Source organism: Doryrhamphus excisus, chromosome 7 (genome assembly GCF_030265055.1).
Source record: "Doryrhamphus excisus isolate RoL2022-K1 chromosome 7, RoL_Dexc_1.0, whole genome shotgun sequence".
Classification (NCBI taxonomy): domain Eukaryota; kingdom Metazoa; phylum Chordata; class Actinopteri; order Syngnathiformes; family Syngnathidae; genus Doryrhamphus; species Doryrhamphus excisus.
Genome location: NC_080472.1, coordinates 21,748,318 through 21,770,146, shown reverse-complemented (window position 1 = coordinate 21,770,146; position 21,829 = coordinate 21,748,318). Strand labels below are relative to the sequence as shown.

At 45.9% G+C, this 21,829-nt stretch overlaps 2 protein-coding genes across 4 annotated transcripts in view; one reads left to right on the top strand and one right to left on the bottom strand.

Moving 5' to 3' along the window:
• The window catches only part of sema3c (sema domain, immunoglobulin domain (Ig), short basic domain, secreted, (semaphorin) 3C), a 30,317-nt gene extending 18,735 nt beyond the window's left edge, over nt 1–11,582 (top strand). For all 3 annotated transcript variants that reach the window (XM_058077425.1, XM_058077423.1, XM_058077426.1), the window contains exons 6-18: nt 253–343; nt 528–647; nt 2,109–2,251; nt 2,316–2,430; nt 2,699–2,768; nt 4,022–4,166; nt 4,783–5,005; nt 5,095–5,183; nt 6,732–6,773; nt 6,944–7,101; nt 9,196–9,263; nt 9,354–9,484; nt 10,495–11,582. In XM_058077425.1, coding sequence (XP_057933408.1) covers nt 253–343; nt 528–647; nt 2,109–2,251; nt 2,316–2,430; nt 2,699–2,768; nt 4,022–4,166; nt 4,783–5,005; nt 5,095–5,183; nt 6,732–6,773; nt 6,944–7,101; nt 9,196–9,263; nt 9,354–9,484; nt 10,495–10,896 — 1,797 coding nt within the window. In that variant the 3' untranslated portion in view covers nt 10,897–11,582. The remainder of the gene's footprint in view (nt 1–252; nt 344–527; nt 648–2,108; nt 2,252–2,315; nt 2,431–2,698; nt 2,769–4,021; nt 4,167–4,782; nt 5,006–5,094; nt 5,184–6,731; nt 6,774–6,943; nt 7,102–9,195; nt 9,264–9,353; nt 9,485–10,494) is intronic.
• A 685-nt stretch (nt 11,583–12,267) lies between these two features.
• On the bottom strand, nt 12,268–20,626 carry cd36 (CD36 molecule (thrombospondin receptor)). The gene is made up of 12 exons (XM_058077427.1): nt 20,063–20,626; nt 19,715–19,875; nt 18,150–18,294; nt 17,457–17,612; nt 15,710–15,801; nt 15,592–15,641; nt 15,447–15,516; nt 15,198–15,385; nt 15,012–15,130; nt 14,787–14,860; nt 14,650–14,704; nt 12,268–12,672 (listed from the first exon to the last, which is right to left on the bottom strand). The coding sequence occupies exons 1-12, from the start codon at nt 20,186–20,188 to the stop codon at nt 12,496–12,498; spliced, it is 1,413 nt and encodes a 470-aa protein (XP_057933410.1). The 5' UTR covers nt 20,189–20,626; the 3' UTR covers nt 12,268–12,495.
• Between the last annotated feature and the right edge of the window lie 1,203 nt (nt 20,627–21,829).

Below are 21,829 nucleotides of genomic sequence, written 5' to 3'. Positions count from 1 at the left end.
CCCCTCGGCACATGGAGGGATTCTGGGGGCTAAAAAAAAAACAGTCGCATGGTTTTTCCGGAGTTTTCCGAAGACAGGTTCAACTCCCATGCGTGGCAGACAGCCGGAGCACGGCGGGAGGTTTGCTGGAAAGAAAAGCTTCCCTGCGGAATATTATCCTTACCTTCCCTGTTCCCGGTTATCGTTTCTTCTGCAGCTTCCTTACAAAGACCATTGCCACGAAGGTCACCACTTCTCCTCTGTCCCGCACAGGAACAAATATTTCACATCGACTCCAGGTCCGAGTCCGGGAAAGGGAGGTGCTCCTTCAACCCGCAAGTCCACACCGTGTCCATCATGCTCAGTAGGTCTTCATCCTTCAACACGTTCCTATCGCTGTTATTATTGCTGCTGCCGTTATCTTAGAAGATCTCAAAGTGTGGCCCGGGGGCCGCTTGTGGCCCGGGGGCCGCTTGTGGCCCCTCTTCCACAGGAAGTTCTTACATCTTCGGGAATCTATTCACGTACGTTTGTCTTGGTTCCTTCAGACCAGGAGCTCTTCTCCGGCATGTACATCGACTTCATGGGCACGGACGCCGCCATCTTCAGGAGCCTGACCAAGAGGAACGCCGTGCGCACCGACCAGCACAATTCCAAGTGGCTTAGCGGTACGCCTGCCGGCTCGCTTTATCCAGCCCCGCCCCCACAGCGGACCCCTGGCCGGGTGCAATACATCACCCCCCCCCCCCCCCCCCCCCCCAAATATGCTTATTTAACTAAATGCTGCACATGAATCAGGCATGCAATGTTAGAATCAAGTCAAACACAAAGTGTAAAGGTGACTATAGGGGTGTTATTTCATGTCTAGAGGGCTCTAATCATGTTAAAAACCATATTTAGAAGGTGGTAGATGGCTTTCCTGTCTTATTTCTTGTTATTATGTCTACTGTATTGGGTAATAGGAGTGTAAAGGTGACTATAGGGGTGTTATTTCATGTCTAGAGGGCTCTAATAATGTTAAAAACTATTTAGAAGGTGGTAGATGGGTTTTCTGTTTTATTTCCTATTATTATGTCTACTATATTGGGTAATAGGAGTGTAAAGGTGACTATAGGGGTGTTATTTCATGCCTAGAGGGTTCTAATCTTATTTTCTTTTAGGAGTGTAAAGGTGACTATAGGGGTGTTATTTCATGCCTAGAGGGCTCTAGTGTTATTTTTTTAGGAGTGTAAAGTTGACTATAGGGGTGTTATTTCATGCCTAGAGGGCTCTGATATTATTTTTTTAGGAGTGTAAAGTTGACTATAGGGATGTTATTTCATGCCTAGAGGGCTCTAATCTTATTTTCTTTTAGGAGTGTAAAGGTGACTATAGGGGTGTTATTTTATGCCTAGAGGGCTCTAATCTTATTTTCTTTTAGGAGTGTAAAGGTGACTATAGGGGTGTTATTTCATGCCTAGAGGGCTCTAATCTTATTTTCTTTTAGGAGTGGAAAGGTGACTATAGGGGTGTTATTTCATGCCTACAGGGCTTTAATCTTATTGTCTTTTAGAAGTGTAAAGGTGACTATAGGGGTGTTATTTCATGCCAAGAGGGCTCTAATCTTATTTTCTTTTAGGAGTGTAAAGTTGACTATAGGGGTGTTATTTCATGCCTAGAGGGCTCTAATCTTATTTTCTTTTAGGAGTGTAAAGGTGACTATAGGGGTGTTATTTCATGCCTAGGGGGCTCTAATCTTATTTTTTTAGGAGTGTAAAGGTGACTATAGGGGTGTTATTTCATGCCTAGAGGGCTCTAATCTTACTGTCTTTTAGGAGTCTAAAGGTGACTATAGGGGTGTTATTTCATGCCTACAGGGCTTTAATCTTATTGTCTTTCAGAAGTGTAAAGGTGACTATAGGGGTGTTATTTCATGCCTAGAGGGCTCTAATCTTATTGTTTTTTAGGAGTGTAAAGGTGACTAAAGGGGTGTTATTTCATGCTTAGAGGGCTCTAATCTTATTTTTTTAGGAGTGTAAAGTTGACTATAGGGGTGTTATTTCATGCCTAGAGGGCTCTAATCTTATTTTTAGGGTGTTAGCATGTGACTATATTGCCTAATAGGCCAGCTCTGGTGTCCTTTCCATCAGAACCAATCTTCATCGACGCCCAGCTCATCCCGGACGGCACCGACCCCAACGACTCCAAGCTGTACTTCTTCTTCCGGGAGAGGCTGATGGACAACAGCGGGAACACCAAGAACATCCACACCATGGTGGCCCGAGTGTGTCCGGTAAGTGTGGCGCATGTAATGTGGCGATGGTGGCGTTGGTGGTGAGACTCGTGTCTTCTGGCAGAGCGACGTGGGGGGACAGCGAAGTCTGGTCAACAAGTGGACCACCTTCCTCAAGGCCAGGATGGTGTGTTCCGTCCTGGAGGAGGACGGCACGGAGACGCACTTTGATGAACTGGGTGAGTCGGTCTTTCTGTTTGGAATTCCATTGTCCTCCTCAAAGATCCTTTTGCTTTCTCCCAAAACAAGCCTGCGGTACTTCCGCAGTCTAGCCTGGATTTGGACTCGGGGACTCCACGGCTGCCATAACACGTCCTTGTTGCTCCTTGGAAGCTCACGTTGCTTCATCAAAACCACACACACACGTTGCCTTGCAGCTCATCGTTTTTTTGGACGCAATTCCCGTCTGAGGAAGATAAAGCTGAACTTGTCTGGTCTGTCCTGCAGAAAGCGTGTTTTTGCTGGAAAGCGAACATCCCAAAGGCCTGTTGCTGTTCGGAGTCTTCACATCCACAAGGTAGCACATTCCGGCACGCTTTATCCCAATAGCGGATCACAGGCAAAATGTCTGCTATCCTTGCAATCCGACCTTTATTTATAAAGCCCTTAGTCACAAATTGGTCTCATAGGGCTTTACGAGCTGGTAACAAGGGGTGTTATAGGGGTGTTATTTTATGTCTAGAGGGCTCTAATAATGTAAAATCTTTATTTAGAAGGCTGTAAAGATTTTTTCTCTATCTTTTATTTCTTATTTTATCTTACTGTGTTTGCTATGTTGGGTTGTAGCAGTATAAAGGTGACTATAGGGGTGTTATTTTATGTCTAGAGGGCTCTAATAATGTTAAATCTTTATTTAGAAGGCGGTAAACAGGTTTTATATATCTTGTATGTCTTATTTTATCTTACTGTGTTTGCTATATTGGGTTGTAGCAGTATAAAGGCGACTATGGGGGTGTTATTTTATGTCTAGAGGGCTCTAGTAATGTAAAATCGTTATTTAGAAGGTGGTAAAGAGATTTTCTTTATCTTATATGTCTTATTTTAACTTACTGTTTTTGCTGTATTGGTTTGTAGCACTATAAAGGTGACTATAGGGGTGTTATTTCATGTCTAGAAGGCTCTAATAATGTAAAATCTTTATTTAGCAGGCAGTAAAGAGGTTTTCTATGTCTTAAATGTCTTATTTTATCTTACTGTGTTTGCTATATTGGGTTGTAGCAGTATAAAGGTGACTATAGGGGTGTTATTTCATGTCTAGACAGCTCTAATCATGTTAAATCTTTATTTAGAAGGCAGTAAAGAGGTTTTCTATGTCTTATATGTCTTGGGGCGTAGTCATGTGGACATGCGAGGAGGACCTCCAGTCCATCTCGACTTGATTGCTTCTGTCTGAGCGTATCGGGTGTCAGCCTGCTTCAGCGTGGCCAATTCTCTGGGCGGGTCACTCGATCCGTCTGTTTTCGTGTCTAATTTAGCCGGGCTGGTGGACCCCAGGTGGTGCTGTCACGGTGCCCCCCCCTCTCCATGTAGCGGTGACATCACCAAAGCGTGTCTGACAAGCTAACGCAGCCAACGCGAACACCCCCAGAGCTCCTTGTTCTGCTTGATTCCTCGTAATCCGTTCTGTACAACGCGCTTCTGCTCCTGGTGGGCTTTGAAGCGGGGGAATTTGAGGCACGTGCCCCCCCGCCCCTCACCCCCACCTCCGCATGGGAGCCTCCTGTGACCCCCGAGCAACGTGGCAGTCATCAGTCTTTCCTTTCCCCTCAGCTCCGTCTTCAAAGGCTCGGCGGTGTGCGTGTACAACATGGCCGACGTCCTCACCGTCTTCAACGGGCCTTTCGCTCACAGAGACGGACCCAACTTCCAGTGGGTGGCCTTCCAGGGACGCATCCCCTACCCGAGACCTGGAACTGTAAGTTGACACTCCTCAGTCCTTCCTGGGACTCTGCACATCCGATTTCCTGGAACAATGATGTTATACATGATCTTTTACACTTTGGGGGGGTTGCCTACAGCCACAGCTTTAGGACTGGTAAAGGCCTAGCCACATTACGCTGACATTAAGCCGCTCATTATCACTAATTTGTTTCTTTTGGCTCAGCGAAAGGCAGGGAGATAATTGGAAGATAATAATTGATAATGAAGATCAATGATTTGGAGTGCATGAGAAAGTGGAAAGGAAAATGTAGCTGGTGCTGCTGGATACTGACCTCTCATGATAATGTCAAACCCCAGTTTTTAATTCGAATTTGTTCCACCTGAAAACCCAAAGTAGAAAAACAAGAACATTTTCCCATGAGAACTCATCTCTTGTATAGCACCCCTATATTCACCTATTAGCACATAAAGTAGACATAATAAAAGAAAATAAGACATGGGAAACAACCTTCTAAATACACATTTGAACATGATTAGAGACCTCCTGACATGAAATAGCATCCCTATAGTCACTTCTACATGATCCAATATAGGAAACATAAGAGAAACTAAGACATAAATAAGACATAACGGCTTCTTTCCCTGCCCAGTGTCCCGGCGGCGCCTTCACGCCAGACATCCGCACCACCAAAGAGTTCCCGGATGACGTGGTCAACTTTGTTCGCAACCACCCTGTCATGTTCAATGCCATCTACCCCGTCGGGAGGAGACCTCTGGTGGTCCGCACGGGGGCCAACTACAAGTACACGTCCGTGGCGGTGGACCAGGTGGCGGCGGCGGATGGAAACTACCAAGTCCTGTTCCTGGGCACGGGTAGGAAGGTCCCACTGGGCCCTCGTGGGTCCTGGTGTCATTTCTTACAGCCAGCAGGGTTCACTGAGAAGATCCTTCTCTTCCTCCAGACAAAGGCACCGTCCAGAAGGTGATCGCCCTGCCCACCAACAGCTCCCTGCATGAGGATCTCATCCTGGAGGAGCTGCAAGTCTTTCAGGTAGTCTTCCTTCCTTCCTTCCCTCCTTCCTGTCTTCCTTCCTTCCTTCATCATCGGCCGACATCAAAGACGTGTAGGAGGTAGCAGATAGCGGTTGGGAGGAGATGGATGACTGAGATGGAACCTTTGCTGCTTTAGCCCAATAAATTGGTCACCAACGTGGCTGCGCTTCCAACGTGGCTGCGCTTCCAATGTTGCTGCGCTTCTGACATGGCTGCGCTTCCGACGTGGCTGCGCTTCTGACGTGGCTGCGCTTCCAATGTTGCTGTGCTTCCAACTTGGCTACGCTTTTAAAGAGGTTGCGCTTCCGACGTGGCTGCGCTTCCGACGTGGCTGCGCTTCCAAGGTGGCTGCGCTTCCAAGGTGGCTGCGCTTTCAACTTGGCTGTGCTTCCAACGTGGCTGCGCTTCCAAGTGGCTGCGCTTCCAATGTGGCTGCGCTTCCAACATGGATGCGCTTCAAAGAGGCTGCGCTTCCAACGTGGCTGCGCTTCCGACGTGGCTGCGCATCCGATGTGGCTGAGCTTCCAACGTGGTTGCGCTTCCAACATTGCTGCGCTTCCGACGTTGCTGCGCTTCCCACGTGGCTACGCTTCCAACGTTGCTGCGCTTCCGACGTTGCCGCGCTTCCAATGTTGCTGCACTTCCGACTTGGCTGCACTTCCAATGTGGCTGCGCTTCCAACATGGATGGGCTTCAAAGAGGCTGTGCTTCCAACGTGGCTGCGCTTCCGATGTGGCTGCGCTTCCGACGTGGCTGCGCTTCCAACGTGGCTGCGCTTCCAAAGTGGCTGCGCTTCCAACGTGGTTGCGCTTCCAACATTGCTGCGCTTCCAACTTGGCTACGCTTACAAAGAGGCTGTGCTTTCAAAGAGGCTGCGCTTCTAACGTGGCTGCACTTCCAAAGAGGCTGCACTTCCAAAGAGGCTGCGCTTCTAACGTGGCTGTGCTTCTAACGTGGCTGCGCTTCCAAAGAGGCTGCGCTTCCAAAGAGGCTGCACTTCCAATGTGGCTGCGCTTCCGACGTGTCTGTGCTTCCGACGTGGCTGCGCTTCCGACTTTGCTGCGCTTACAAAGAGGCTGCGCTTTCAAAGAGGCTGCGCTTCCAACATGGCTGCGCTTTCAAAGAGGCTGCACTTCTGACGTGGCTGCGCTTCCGACGTGGCTGCGCTTCCATCGTGGCTGCGCTTCCAAAGAGGCGCTATTGAGACCTCCTGCAACATTTCACGTGGAAGATGAGTGCGCTGGCTTGAAATTTCTCCCACAGTTCAATGCCCACCACCCAAGAAAAGGTCTTTGCATTTTCCCTGATGGTGATAAAAGTTTGAGGGCATGTTTGCAGCATTTGGAGGTCACCCCACAGGGGGCGCCACCAGCATGCCAGCTGTGCCTAATCAACTGTCCAGCATGTCCACCTGCTGAAGTGCCGTTGTGGTCCAGGTGTTTATGGTCCAGGTGTTTATGGTCCAGGTGTTTATGGTCCAGGTGTTTATGGTCCAGGTGTTTATGGTCCAGGTGTTTATGGTCCAAATGTTTGTCCCCTTTTCCAGAGCCAAGCTGCAGTGACGAACCTGAGAATCTCCTCCAAAAAAGTAAGTCTTCCTCTTTTATTGACTTTTATTGTCTCGTGTTTCTGGCCTCCATCTGTCCCTCACGAGCCCAGCAGGCCCAGGAAGCCAGAAGCCGTCATGGCGGCGCCGCTGCGTCCACTTAGGAAGACAAACATGGCGTCCGGCTGACCTCTCCACGTTTGCTTTGGCAGCAACAACTCTACATCAGCTCCGAGTCGGGGGTCTCTCAGGTGTCGCTGCACCGATGCCACGCCTACGGCTCCGCCTGCGCCGACTGCTGCCTGGCCAGGGACCCGTACTGCGCCTGGGACGGACTCAGCTGCTCCCGCTTCTACCCCACCGGGAAGAGGTACCACCTAGGGTGCTGTACTGCAGTACAAGAACCACTTAGGGTGCTGTACTGCAGTACAAGAACCACCTAGGATGCTGTACTGCAGTACAAGAACCACTTAGGATGCTGTACTGCAGTATAAGAACCACCTAGGATGCTGTACTGCAGTACAAGAACCACTTAGGATGCTGTACTGCAGTACAAGAACCACCTAGGATGCTGTACTGCAGTACAAGAACCACTTAGGATGCTGTACTGCAGTATAAGAACCACCTAGGATGCTGTACTGCAGTACAAGAACCACCTAGGATGCTGTACTGCAGTACAGGAACCACTTAGGGTGCTGTACTGCAGTACACAAACCACTTAGGGTGCTGTACTGCAGTACAAGAACCATTTAGGATGCTGTACTGCAGTACAAGAAACACCTAGGATGCTGTACTGCAGTACAAGAAAGAATAAGACAGAAACGGGATGCAGTACTGCAGTACAAGAACCACATAAGATGCTTCACTGCAGTACACAAACCACTTAGGATGCTGTACTGCAGTACAAGAACCACCTAGGATGCTGTACTGCAGTACAAGAACAACCTAGGATGCTGTACTGCAGTACAAGAACCACCTAGGATGCTGTACTCCAATACAAGAACCACCTAGGGTGCTCTACTGCAGTACAAGAACCACCTAGGATGCTGTACTGCAGTACAAGAACCACTTAGGATGCTGTACTGCAGTACAAGAAAGAATAAGACAGAAACGGGATGCAGTACTGCAGTACAAGAACCACTTAGGATGCTGTACTGCAGTACAAGAACCACTTAGGATACTGTACTGCAGTACAAGAACCACTTAGGATGCTGTACTGCAGTATAAGAACCACCTAGGATGCTGTACTGCAGTACAAGAAAGAATAAGACAGAAACGGGATGCAGTACTGCAGTACAAGAACCACATAAGATGCTTTACTGCAGTACACAAACCACTTGGGATGCTGTACTGCAGTACAAGAACCACCTAGGATGCTGTACTGCAGTACACGAACCACTTAGGATGCTGTACTGCAGTACAAGAACCACCCAGGATGCTGTACTGCAGTACACGAACCACTTAGGATGCTGTACTGCAGTACAAGAACCACCTAGGATGCTGTACTGCAGTACAAGAAAGAATAAGACAGAAACGGGATGCAGTACTGCAGTACAAGAACCACTTAGGATGCTGCACTGCAGTACAAGAACAACCTAGGATGCAGTACTGCAGTACAAGAACCACTTAGGATGCTGCACTGCAGTACAAGAACAACCTAGGATGCTGTACTGCAGTACAAGAAAGAATAAGACAGAAACAAGATGTAGTATTGCAGTACAAGAAGTAGTAAGACAGAAACAGTGTGCTGTACTGCAGTAAAAGAATAAATAAGACATAAGTAGAATGTAGTACTGCATTAAAAAAATAAATAAGACATAAGTTGGACGCAGTACTGCAGTAAAAGAATAAATAAGACATAAGTAGGATGCAGTACTGCAATAAAGGCATCAATAAGACATACGCAGGACGCAGTACTGCAGTAAAAGAATAAATAAGACATAAGCAGGACACAGTACTGCAGTAAAATAATACATAAGACATAAGTAGGATGCAGTACTGCAGTAAAAGAATAAATAAAACGTAAGTAGGATGCAGTACTGCAGTACAAGAATACATAAGACATAAGCAGGATGCAGTACTGCAGTAAAAGAATAAATAAGACATAAGTAGGACGCAGTACTGCAGTACAAGAATAAATAAGACATAAGCAGGATGCAGTACTGCACTAAAATAATACATAAGACATAAGCAGGACGCAGTACTGCAGTAAAATAATACATAAGACATAAGCAGGACGCAGTACTGCAGTAAAAGAATACATAAGACATAAGCAGGACGCAGTACTACAGTAAAATAATAAATACTGCAGTACTGCAGTTTGTGTTGTTAAGGAGACATTTAAGAGTAGGTCTGGTAGACGGAACACAAACGAGGGTCCGAGTGAGACCTCCCGTCTTGGGTGTGGTTTGAGGACTTCCAGTTACAGGAAGTGGTTTTGCTAGCAGGTGTGCTTCCCTTGCAGGAGGAGCAGGAGGCAGGACGTCATGCACGGGAATCCTCTGACTCAATGCCGGGGCTTCAATCTGAAAGGTACGCGCCCGTCCCGTGGGGCTGGTGTTGTCAATATCGTTTTCCAGGAATTAGCCACAGCCAAAGTGCGTGTTTGTGCTCTGACGACAGCCTACAGGAACGCGGCGGAGATGACGCAATACGCCGTGAGAAACAACACCACCTTCCTGGAGTGCCTCCCCAAGCCCCCCCAGGCCTCCATCCGCTGGCTCATCCATCGGGACAACGACAGGCGGAAAGAGGTCAGTCGTACGGGTTGCTGCGGGACTTATTATATTATTATTAGATTATTATCATATTTTATTATTATAAGCGGTAGAAAATGAATGAATATATTATTATATTATTATTTTATTGTATTATTATATTATCAAATTATATTATTATATTGTCATATTATATTATTATATTATTATATTATTATATTATTATATTATTATATTATTATATTATTATATTATTATATTATTATATTATTATATTATTATATTATTATATTATTTTTTATAAGCGGTAGAAAATGAATTAATAAATGAATATTCTATTATTATATTGTTATATTATTATATTATTATATTATATTATAAGGTGTAGAAAATGAATGAATTATTGTATTATTATATTATCATATTATTATATTATAAGCGGTAGAAAATGAATTATTATATTATTATATTATTATATTATTATATTATTATATTATTATATTATTATATTATTATATTATTATATTATTATATTATTATATTATTATATTATTATATTATTATATTATTATATTATAAGCGGTAGAAAATGAATGAATATTATATTATTATATTATTATATTATTATATTATTATATTATTATATTATTATATTATTATATTATTATATTATTATATTATTATTTTCTCTGCTATTTCTATTGATTGGATTGTTTTTTTTTTATTATCATGATTATTTGTTGTTATAAGAAATCATGTCCACAAGCAGATGGCTTGATGTAATGCTACAACCTCACCACTAGATGGCGCATTTAGGCTTTAAAAGTGGACCAAAACTACCATATGTAAAAATAGTGATACAAAATTGTCATATTTAACCACAAGAAGCCAACATATACTGAATAAAAAAACATCAACGTAAATTGACATTTGGGCGGCTTCCGAAAAGCCCAGGAGATGCCCGGCGGGATGCATTGCGGTGGTCTGCAACCATGCAGCATTTTTATGATGCGGCGCTCCTGCATGGCTGCATGTGTGAACCTCAGGTGAAGCTGAACGAACGCGTCCTCTCCACCGACCACGGCCTCCTGGTGCGCTCGGCCCAGCCCTCCGACCAGGGCTTGTACTACTGCCTGACCACCGAGAACGGCTTCAAGCGCACCGTGGCCAAGATCCGCCTGCGGGTGCTGAGCGAGGCCGCGGTGAGCGTGCTGGCGGACAGGAAGCGGGCGCCGTGGGACCGCTCCGCCTCGTTGCACCCCAAGGCGCTGCTGGAGGCCTTCAGCCCGGCGGAGAACCTGGCCGTGCGGCAGTACTGCAAGGAGAGGAAGGAGCTCCAGCAGAGGCAGCCGCCCCCGGGGCCTCTCAGGGGGGACTTAGCCAAACTCAAGCCCATGCTGGATCGCAGGAAGGGACGCAACCGTCGCAATCACCTCCCGGAGGAGTGAAGCGTAGACTCTGGACCCCCAGAGGAGGACGATGCTCCTCTACCAAAGTCGCCTGGGACACGCCCGGCGGGACAGTAGGTTGTAGCCGGGGGCGGGGTGCATCTTCTGGGACAAAATGACAGACGAAGGGAAACAATGGCCACCTTCTCAAGCCTCCTGTATTTATTATTCGTTATTCATCCTGCCTGATGAAAGTGTAATGTTCCAAGTCCTCCACTAGGTAGTGCAAGTGAGTACGTGTGAGCTTGTGTACAGGTATTTAAAGTTTTCGTGTAAATAACTTCACCGAAATACTACGACTGCAGAGACTCGCCTGAGTACACGCCCGTTTCCGACAGCGCACGTTAATAAAAGTGTACGACCAGCAGCCACTAAAGCGGCCATATTTATTTTACGTTTTACTTCACGTTTTGCCCAAATGTGTGTTTCTCAGGTACTAGCCCCACCTGTTAGCACCCACCCATTGAGCATGTGTTGATGAGTCCTAATGAAATAACCAGAGAAAGAACCAGAGTAGAGGGGGGGAGGAGACCCGTGCCGTGGCCCAGCAAGGTGCACCGTATTCGGGTACACATCCCGAGCAGTGTGGCTGTGACGCCATGGAGGTTTCTGGCCAACCAGAGAGGTGCAGCGCTGGCATTTCAGGTGGCTGATGAGGTTTTTTTTGTGTGCCCCATGGGGGCGGGGGGGGGGGGGGTGCCCCTCATGTGGCGGAGCGCCCCTCATGTGGCGGAGCGCCCCTCATGTGGCGGAGCGCCCCTCATGCGGCGGAGCGCCCCTCATGCGGCGGAGCGCCCCTCATGCGGCGGAGCGCCCCTCATGCGGCGGAGCGCCCCTCATGTGGCGGAGCATTTGGTATGAATAGCATGCAAAATGTCTGGAGACATTGATATGATTGACACGGAATAGCACCCCTACAGGATATTGTGTTTGGTCAAAGTGAGCTAGCATGCGACGCTAACGGCTTAAAAAACATGACCTGACTGTTTGCGAGGCGTTCATGGTCATATTTTAGTATTGGTGCTGTGTTCGGAACGGACGGAATGGCCCGGGAGACCTCCGTGGCGGCGCTACCAATGTGACACTTTCCTGAGGCAGCACTCTTGCAATTCCGAGGGGACGGACACGTTCGGAGACGTCGGGATGAAATGCCGCTTTGGACCCAAGGAGACCACGTCCCGGTCCTTGTAGCCGCAGTGTCACAACGGCCCCGTCCGTTTGCATCACTCTTGGTTGCTTCAGGCTTCACGTGAGATAAAGGAGGACACTTCATTGGTAGCAAGAACTGGCGCTAGGACCCTAACTCGGACCCTGCGAGGATGTGAGTCAAAGAGCCAGGAAGCATCAAAAGCCAAACATTCATCTGCTTTTATTCATTTGAAGCCACTAGTTAAGCAAAACAGGAAAAAAACATTAGCTTATCTGACACGACGGCGGGTGGCCGATTAAAGGATCAAAAACCTGACCTCCAAGTCCCTGATTGTTTGAGCTCTTTACAAAATTCACAGTATTAACATGATTATTATTAATAACACTGAAATTAGACGTTTCAAAAAGTGCAAGTTAATATGAAAGTCCCACAGCAGCGTTTGGATTGGCTCAAGCGATCTGCGACTTGTTGTGGTTCCTCCTGACTATGCAGTACGCCGTCAGGCAAACGACGAAGACGGCCACGCCGCAGCCCAGCATGGCCTTCTGGATGATGTCCAGCAGCTGGATGCTGCCCAGCAGCTCCATCCTCAGCAGCTCCGCCGTTTCGTCGTCCAACTCCGCCGACTGTGCAGGGAAGATGGCTGCGTTAGCGCAAACGCACGATACTTCCTGAGACGCTAGCTGCTACGCACCCGTAATCTTGCTTTGTGACCTTTGACAGACTTATCTGCTTTTGTCTGAGAAGCACGTGGATAGGCTCAAACGTCATAAATGGAGACAAGCTATCGAAGCTATCTGGTTGAAACGCACCATCTTACCTCGTTACTTCAACATCAACCTTTGATTGACATACAGACTGCCCGAGAAGCACGTGGATAGGCTCAAACGTCATAAATGGAGACATGCTATCGAAGCTATCCGGTTCAAACGCACCATCTTGCCTCGTTACTTCAACATCTACTTTTGATTGATGCACAGACTGCCTGAGAAGCACGTGGATTGGCTCAAACGACATAAATGGAAACAAGCTATCGTAGCTATCTGGATCAAATGCACCATCTTGCCTCGTTACTTCAACATCTATTTTTGATTGATGCGCAGACTGCCCGAGAAGCACGTGGATAGGCTCAAACGACATAAATGGAAACAAGCTATCTGGTTCAAACGCACCATTTTGCCTCGTTACTTCAACATCTACCTTTGACTGTCGCACAGACTGCCTGAGAAGCACGTGGATAGGCTCAAACGTCATAAATGGAGACAAGCTATCGAGTTCAAGCGCACCATCTTGCCTCGTTACTTCAACATCGACCTTTGATTGACGCACAGACTGCCTGAGAAGCACGTGGATAGGCTCAAACGACATAAATGGAGACAAGCTATCGAAGCTATCGAGTTCAAGCGCACCATCTTGCCTTGTTACTTCAACATCTATTTTTGATTGATGCACAGACTGCCCGAGAAGCACGTGGATAGGCTCAAACGACATAAATGGAGACAAGCTATCGAAGCTATCTGGTTCAAACGCACCACCTTACCTCGTTACTTCAACATCAACCTTTGATTGACATACAGACTGCCCGAGAAGCACGTGGATAGGCTCAAACGTCATAAATGGAGACATGCTATCGAAGCTATCCGGTTCAAACGCACCATCTTGCCTCGTTACTTCAACATCTACCTTTGATTGATGCACAGACAGCCTGACAAGCATGTGGATAGGTTCAAATGACATAAATGGAGACAAGCTATCTGGTTGAAACGCACCATCTTGCCTCGTTACTTCAACATCTACCTTCGATTGACGCACAGACTGCCTGAGAAGCACGTGGATAGGCTCAAACGACATAAATGGAGACAAGCTATCGAAGCTATCTGGTTGAAACGCACCATCTTGCCTCGTTATTTCAACATCTACGTTTGATTGACGCACAGACTACCTGAGAAGCACGTGGATAGGCTCAAACGACATAAATAGAAACAAGCTATCGAAGCTATCTGGTTGAAACGCACCATCTTGCCTCGTTACTTCAACATCAACCTTTGATTGATGCACAGACTGCCCGAGAAGCACGTGGATTGGCTCAAACAACATAAATGGAGACATGCTATCGAAGCTATCTGGTTCAAGCGCACCATCTTGCCTCGTTACTTCAACATCTATTTTTGATTGACGCACAGACTGCCTGAGAAGCACGTGGATAGGTTCAAATGACATAAATGGAGACAAGCTATCGAAGCTATCTGGTTGAAACGCACCATCTTACCTCGTTACTTCAACATCAACCTTTGATTGACATACAGACTGCCCGAGAAGCACGTGGATAGGCTCAAACGACATAAATAGAAACAAGCTATCGAAGCTATCTGGTTGAAACGCACCATCTTGCCTCGTTACTTCAACATCTACCTTCGATTGACGCACAGACTGCCTGAGAAGCACGTGGATAGGCTCAAATGACAATCTTACTAGTGTAGATGTATGATGCATTATGGGCCTCGTGTGGGACTGGCTAGTATTGACCATATATGGTCAAACAGGAAAGACGTGGCGCTTTTGGGGTGCATTGGAAGTAAAGGTGTATGTTGACGTGATGTTACCTCGTCCATCCAAACGATGGGGAAGATGGTGTAGTCCTTGACCTTCTTCAGCGCCCTGAGCACACACAGTTTGTCTTTGAGGCGTCGCTAAGCGGAGAAGGACCAGACGTATTCCCAACGTATCCGTAAGCACTTACGTGATGACTTTGGAGGGTCCGTACATCATATTCACTTGGATTTTCTTGGAAAACCTGAGGGTGAATCCGGTCATCTGGAAGGAAGAGTTCATTGAGATCATTGTTTGGTTTTGGAGGCTTGGGAACACCCCGTACCCCCCCACCACCCCAGACCGGTACCATGTTGACGGTTCCATGTGCTATCATTCCCACCATGCTAACAGAGCCTTATGTAAGCCTCCTTACGGGTTCCACGTCCAGGAAGGTGGAATGGTGCTCCTCGCTGGGCCGGAGTCCCTGCACGGCCTCCAGCAGGGACGGACTTCCGTACAGGAAGTGAGGCAAAGACATGTAGATGGGATTTCCTGTTAAGAAGATGTTTTCATGCATGAAATCCGAGAACTTGACAATCGGGTTCATGGTCGGACTAACCTTCTTGACAGGAGCTCAGGTCCAGCACCCCGGCGATGGTGCAGTTCTTGGTGGTCTTGGGATCCTTGCAGTAGCAGTGGTTGTCAGGGTTGACGTCCGGCGAGGCAAAAGTGGAGGGCGGGAGCCCGAAGCGGTACACCGGGATGCCCTTCAGGTCTAAGGTCTGCTGGTAGAGGGCCGACACGGACCTGCAGGGGAAGGTGTCGCAGTGACGCCTCGCCGGGATTTGGTTGTCAGTTTTTTTCTCACCTGCAGATGTCTGCTGAGAAGAAGTAGAGCGGCTTGGTCTGGTCCACAAAGGGCGGGAAGGAGGAAGCAGCTGGAACATGGAGGTGAAGGCAGGTTAGAGAGCCCACTTAAGGATGGAAGACCAGTTCTAAGTGGGGAACCTCACTTGTGCCGTTGAGCATGTTGCAGTACGGGTCGTTCCAGAAACTGAGGCTCCTTAAAAAACGAAAACCAGGCTGGGATGTTATTACCACACGGGATATCACCTCGTCCGGGACTCTTACTTGGATCCTTTCCACGTGTCGATGATGCCCACTTTGGAGACGTCGTCCTTGCCGCTGAAGATGTTGTAGTAGCCGTCGTAGGTGCCGTTATACTGGGGACAACACAAACACCCTCATTCATTCATTTTCATTTTCTACTGCTTATCCTCACGAGGGTCACGGGGGTGCTGGAGCCTATCCCAGCTGTTTTCGGGCGAGAGGCGGGGTACACCCTGGACTGGTGGCCAGCCAATCACAGGGCACATATAAACAAACAACCATTCTTCGGGCGAGCCAGCCAATCACAGGGCACATATAGACAAACAAACATTTTTCGGGCGAGCCAGCCAACCACAGGGCACATAAACACAAACAACCATTTTTCGGGCGAGCCAGCCAATCCCAGGGCACATATACACAAACAACCAATTTGGGCGAGCCAGCCAATCACAGGGCACATATAGACAAACAACCATTCTTCGGGCGAGCCAGCCAATCACAGGGCACATGTACACAAACAACAATTTTTCGGGCGAGCCAGCCAATCACAGGGCACATAAACACAAACAACCATTTTTCGGGCGAGCCAGCCAATCACAGGGCACATAAACACAAACAACCATTTTTCGGGCGAGCCAGCCAATCACTGCACATATACACAAACAACCATTCTTCGGGCGAGCCAGCCAATCACAGGGCACATATAGACAAACAACCATTCTTCGGGCGAGCCAGCCAATCACAGGGCACATAAACACAAACAACCATTCTTCGGGCGAGCCAGCCAATCACAGGGCACATATAGACAAACAACCATTTTTCGGGCGAGCCAGCCAATCACAGGGCACATATAGACAAACAACCATTTTTCGGGCGAGCCAGCCAATCACAGGGCACATATAGACAAACAACCATTCTTCGGGTGAGCCAACCAATCCCAGGGCACATATAGACAAACAACCATTCTTCGGGTGAGCCAACCAATCCCAGGGCACATATAGACAAACAACCATTTTTCGGGCGAGCCAGCCAGCCAATCACAGGGCACATATAGACAAACAACCATTCTTCTGGCGAGCCAGCCAATCACAGGGCACATATAGTAGACAAACAACCATTCTTCGGGCGAGCCAGCCAATCACAGTGCACATAAACACAAACAACCATTTTTCGGGCGAGCCAGCCAATCACAGGGCACATATAGACAAACAACCATTCTTCGGGCGAGCCAGCCAATCCCAGGGCACATATAGACAAACAACCATTTTTCGGGCGAGCCAGCCAATCACAGGGCACATATAAGACAAACAACCATTCACACTCACATTCATACCTATGGACAATTTGGAGTGGCTAATTAACCTAGCATGTTTTTTTTTTTTGGAATGTGGGAGGAAACCGGAGTACCCGGAGAAAACCCACGCATGCACGGGGAGAACATGTAAATTGAAATTGGTGGGATTGAACTCAGGTCTCCTAGCTGCGAGGTCTGCGGGCTATCCACTTGTCCACCGTGCAACCCTTGTAATATATTATATTTTATGATTATTTCAACTTAAACTAACAAAGACTAAAACCTTTTTTTGGTTCTTTTGAGTTTTCATCAACTCTAACCTTTTTGGGGGAGTTTTTATCAAGCCGATCTGGACTAGAACTAGAACTATGGCATATGGAAATATCTAAAATATTCATAACAGCATTTATTTTGTCCAAGAAGAGTATGAGTAAAGCATGGGAACGGTCCAAGGAAGGCGTGCGGCGGTCTTACAGGCGAGAAGAGCCCCACGACACCTTTCAAAAGGGGGTCTTGGTAGCCCCACAGCAGCTCCTTGACAGTGCGGCGCTGGAACAAGGAGGAGTTGCTGGCCTTCATCATGGCCTCCAGCATGACGTGGAGAGGTTTGGGAACCAGCGAGTAAGCTCCCTGGTTTCAAAAAAAAATAAAAATAGAAGTCACAAGTCAGGTGAAGATAAAAGATAAAGACGGCAATTGAGCAGCTTTACGACCACAACAAACCCCATGTGCTAACAGATTAGCATCATTAGTGCTGACTTAGCGTCTTATCTATCATCTGAAATGATCGATGACCGGGCGGACGCCAACACAACAGCGGGCTCATCGGTCACCAATCACGACATTAGCAGGATGACTTTGCTCCCAGCATTCTGGGGGTGCGCCCCGGGGGCGCCCGTCTAATTTTTGTGCGTCTTGTCAGTGCAAGGCTGTTCTTATCTGGACCTCAGCACGTGGATGATAAACAAAGTCATAAAGGACACCAGAGCTCTGCTGTTTTTAGGATCTGCTACCAACATGGACTTCCTGGTCTCTGTCTGGGCCGGTCTAACCCCGGCCCACTTCTGGCCGCCCTGATTTCTAGGACAAGGGGTCCTCAGGGGTTCCCGCTTTCATTCGGTATACTTTCTTAGCTTAGGGATATGGCTAATTCCTGGCGTCACTTACGGCCACAGCCAAGTTGAGCGAGGTGATGATATCGTGCTCCGATCCCACGGACATGATCGGAACAAAGATGGCCTCCAGGGGCATCAGGTAGGAGATGGTGTGATTGGCGTTGAAGGTGATGTTAGCTTTGGGTAAATAGCTAACCCTGAAACACAGCAAAGTCTTAGGGAATATAGGGAATAATTACATGGAGCATGTTTAGGTGATATCAGACACTGAAGAAATTAATGATTTGGGATCAATGATATTATTCAACAATAATACACACATGAATTTGGGATAAATGATATCAGACACTGTGGCATCCATTTCATAACAATGAAGGAATACATTTGGGATAAATGATACCAGATACTCCGGCATTCATTGCATACAGATATAACAATCAATTGAGGATAAATGATATCAGACACAATGGCCTTCAATAATAATAATAATAATAATCGGTGAATGAATTGAGGATAAATGATATCAGTCACTGTGACATTCATTAGATAATAATAATAATACTAATGGGTGAATTATTTGAGGATAAATGATATCAGACATGATGGCATTCATTCAATAATAATAATAATCGGTGAATGAATTGAGGATTAATGATATCAGACATGACAGCATTCAATAATAATAATAGTCTGTGAATGTATTGAGGATAAATGATATCAGATACTGTGACATTTATTAGATAATAATAATAATAATAGGTGAATGAATTGAGGATAAATGATATCAGACACAATGGCATTCATTCATTCAATAATAATAATAATAATAAGTTAATGAATTGAGGATTAATGATATCAGTCACTGTGACATTCATTAGATAATAATAATAATAATAATGGGTGAATTATTTGAGGATAAATGATATCAGACATGATGGCATTCATTCAATAATAATAATAATCGGTGAATGAATTGAGGATTAATGATATCAGACATGACAGCATTCAATAATAATAATAGTCTGTGAATGTATTGAGGATAAATGATATCAGATACTGTGACATTTATTAGATAATAATAATAATAATAGGTGAATGAATTGAGGATAAATGATATCAGACACGATGGCATTCAATTATAATAATAATAACAGGTTAATGAATTGAGGATTAATGATATCAGACACTGTGACATTCATTAGATAATGATAATAATAGGTGAATGAATCGAGGATAAATGATATCTGACATGATGGCATTCAATAATAATAACGATAGGTGAATGAATTGAGGATTAATGATATCAGACATGATGGCATTCATTCAACAATAATAATAGGTGAATGTATTGAGGATAAATGATATCAGATACTGTGACATTTATTAGATAATAATAATAATAATAATAATAATAATAATAATAATAATAATAATAATAATAATAATAATAGGTGAATGAATTGAGGATAAATGATATCAGACACGATGGCATTAAACAACAATAATAATAGGTGGATGAATTGAGGATAAATGATATCAGACATGAAGGCATTAAACAACAATAATAATAGGTGGATGAATTGAGGATAAACGATATCAGACATGAAGGCATCTTACATGTAGGTATAAGGTCCCTTCTCCAGCAGCAGCGGATCAGCCCCCTGCTCCACCACCTCCCGGGGGTTCTGCACATCGAAGAACCAAAGCTGCCTGAACACGAAGGCCCCCGTTGACACCCAGTTTTCATACGCCGGCGTCCCGGGCTCGATGACGGATTCCTAAACCCCGTCGGCAACACAGAGACTATTTTTAACCCGGCGTGGAGCCTGCCAGCCGCCCTCTGGTACATCAAACCGCAGATGGCGGCAACATTTGCTTTTTTTTTGTCTCCGCTACGCGTGAAGACAACTTGTCCTCCAGATGGCATCACGCCGACTTCCACCTTGATCTCCCAAAGCAGCGTACCTGCTTGATGGTCTCCTCGATGAACATGTCCCCGACCGGGATCAGGATGCCACCCAGCACGGCCACCACAGCCCCGATCACAGCCCCGGCGATCAGCCCGCACCTGGCGTTGCAGCAGGAATCCATGGCGGCGGGCGTGTCCCTCCCTGCCTGCCTCCGTGCGCCTGACTCTGTCTCCGGGTTGGCTGTCGCTGGCTGGTGTTGCTGCAGAGAGCGAGCGCCGGCGGGGGGGGGTGCAGCATCAGCGGATTGTGCGGCCGGCCAGGTGAAGGTGCGCGCCTTATACCTGCCGCTTACGTAAGGCTGAACCTTCAGGTGAGATCATCGGAGATAACCGGGTCAAAGGTTGACGGAGGAGTTGCGGACCTGCCTGGAAACACGCGATCACGTGTCTGCCCCTCTTTGAACAGTTGATTGATTAACGTGGTATTTATCGGGTGGATGATATATGGAAGCTTTTTAATTGCTTGATATCGCCGATATCTTCCGTCCTTCTGCTTCACTGCTCACGGGCAACACGTTGTTGTGCGAGCGTGGCGATGAAAGAACCATCGTCTGCGGAGAAGGTCTGTGCTGCCCATTGACTACATTGGATGGTCTTGCAGGGCTTTACAGTCACCACCAGGGGGTAGCAGAAGTCATCTTTCTGCATGCATGAGGGACTCTGGACCGTATGACCAAAGTGAATGATTTGTCTACTGTACAATGTCTGATATCATTTATCCGGAATTTATTCATTTATTATCTCACCAATGTCACAGTGTCTGATATCGTTTATCCTGAATTTGTTCACTTATCTCACCAATGTCTGATATCATTTACCCTGGATTTATTCACTTATTATCTCACCAATGTCACAGTGTCTGATATCATTTATCCTAAATTTATTCACTTATTATCTCACAAATGTCACAGTGTCTGATATCATTTATCCTAAATTCATTCACTTATTATCTCACCAATGTCACAGTGTCTGATATCGTTTATCCTGAATTTATTCACTTATCCAATGAATGCCACAATGTCTGATATCATTTACCCGGAATTTATTCACTTATTATCTCACCAACGTCACAGTGTCTGATATCATTTACCCTGGATTTATTCACTTATTATCTCACCAATGTCACAGTGTCTGATATCATTTACCCTGGATTTATTCACTTATTATCTCACCAATGTCACAGTGTCTGATATCGTTTATCCAGAATTTATTCACTTATCCAATGAATTCCACCATGTCTGATATCATTTACCCTGAATTTATTCACTTATTATCTCACCAATGTCACAGTGTCGGATATCATTTATCCTGAATTTATTCACTTATCCAATGAATGCCACCATGTCTGATATCTTTTGCCCTGAAGTCATTCAATTATGATTTTGTAAAGAATGCCATCGTTAATCATCATTTATCCTGAAATATTCATATTCATGTACTTTTCTGTAATGGATGCCATTGTGTCTGATATCATTTATCCTGAAATATTCATGTACTTTTCTCTAATGAATGCCGTTGTGTCTGATATCATTTATCCTGAAATATTCATGTACTTTTCTCTAATGAATGCCACCATATCTGATATCATTTATCCGGAATTTATTCATGTACTTTTCTCTAATGATTGGCGTTGTGTCTGATATCATTTATCCTGAAATATCCATGTACTTTTTTCTAATGAATGTCATTGTGTCTGATATCATTTATCCTGAAATATTCATATTCATGTACTTTTCTCTCATGAATGTCATTGTGTCTGATAT

Coding starts and splice junctions, on each gene's coding strand:
- cd36 (XM_058077427.1), bottom strand. CDS start 20,188: ATGGATTCCTGCTGCAACGCCAGGTGCGGGCTGATCGCCGGGGCTGTG. Junction 17,613..18,149: donor CGCTCAACTTGGCTGTGGCC/GTAAGTGACGCC, acceptor TTTTGAAACCAG/GGAGCTTACTCGCTGGTTCC. Junction 15,517..15,591: donor CAACATGCTCAACGGCACAA/GTGAGGTTCCCC, acceptor TCCATGTTCCAG/CTGCTTCCTCCTTCCCGCCC.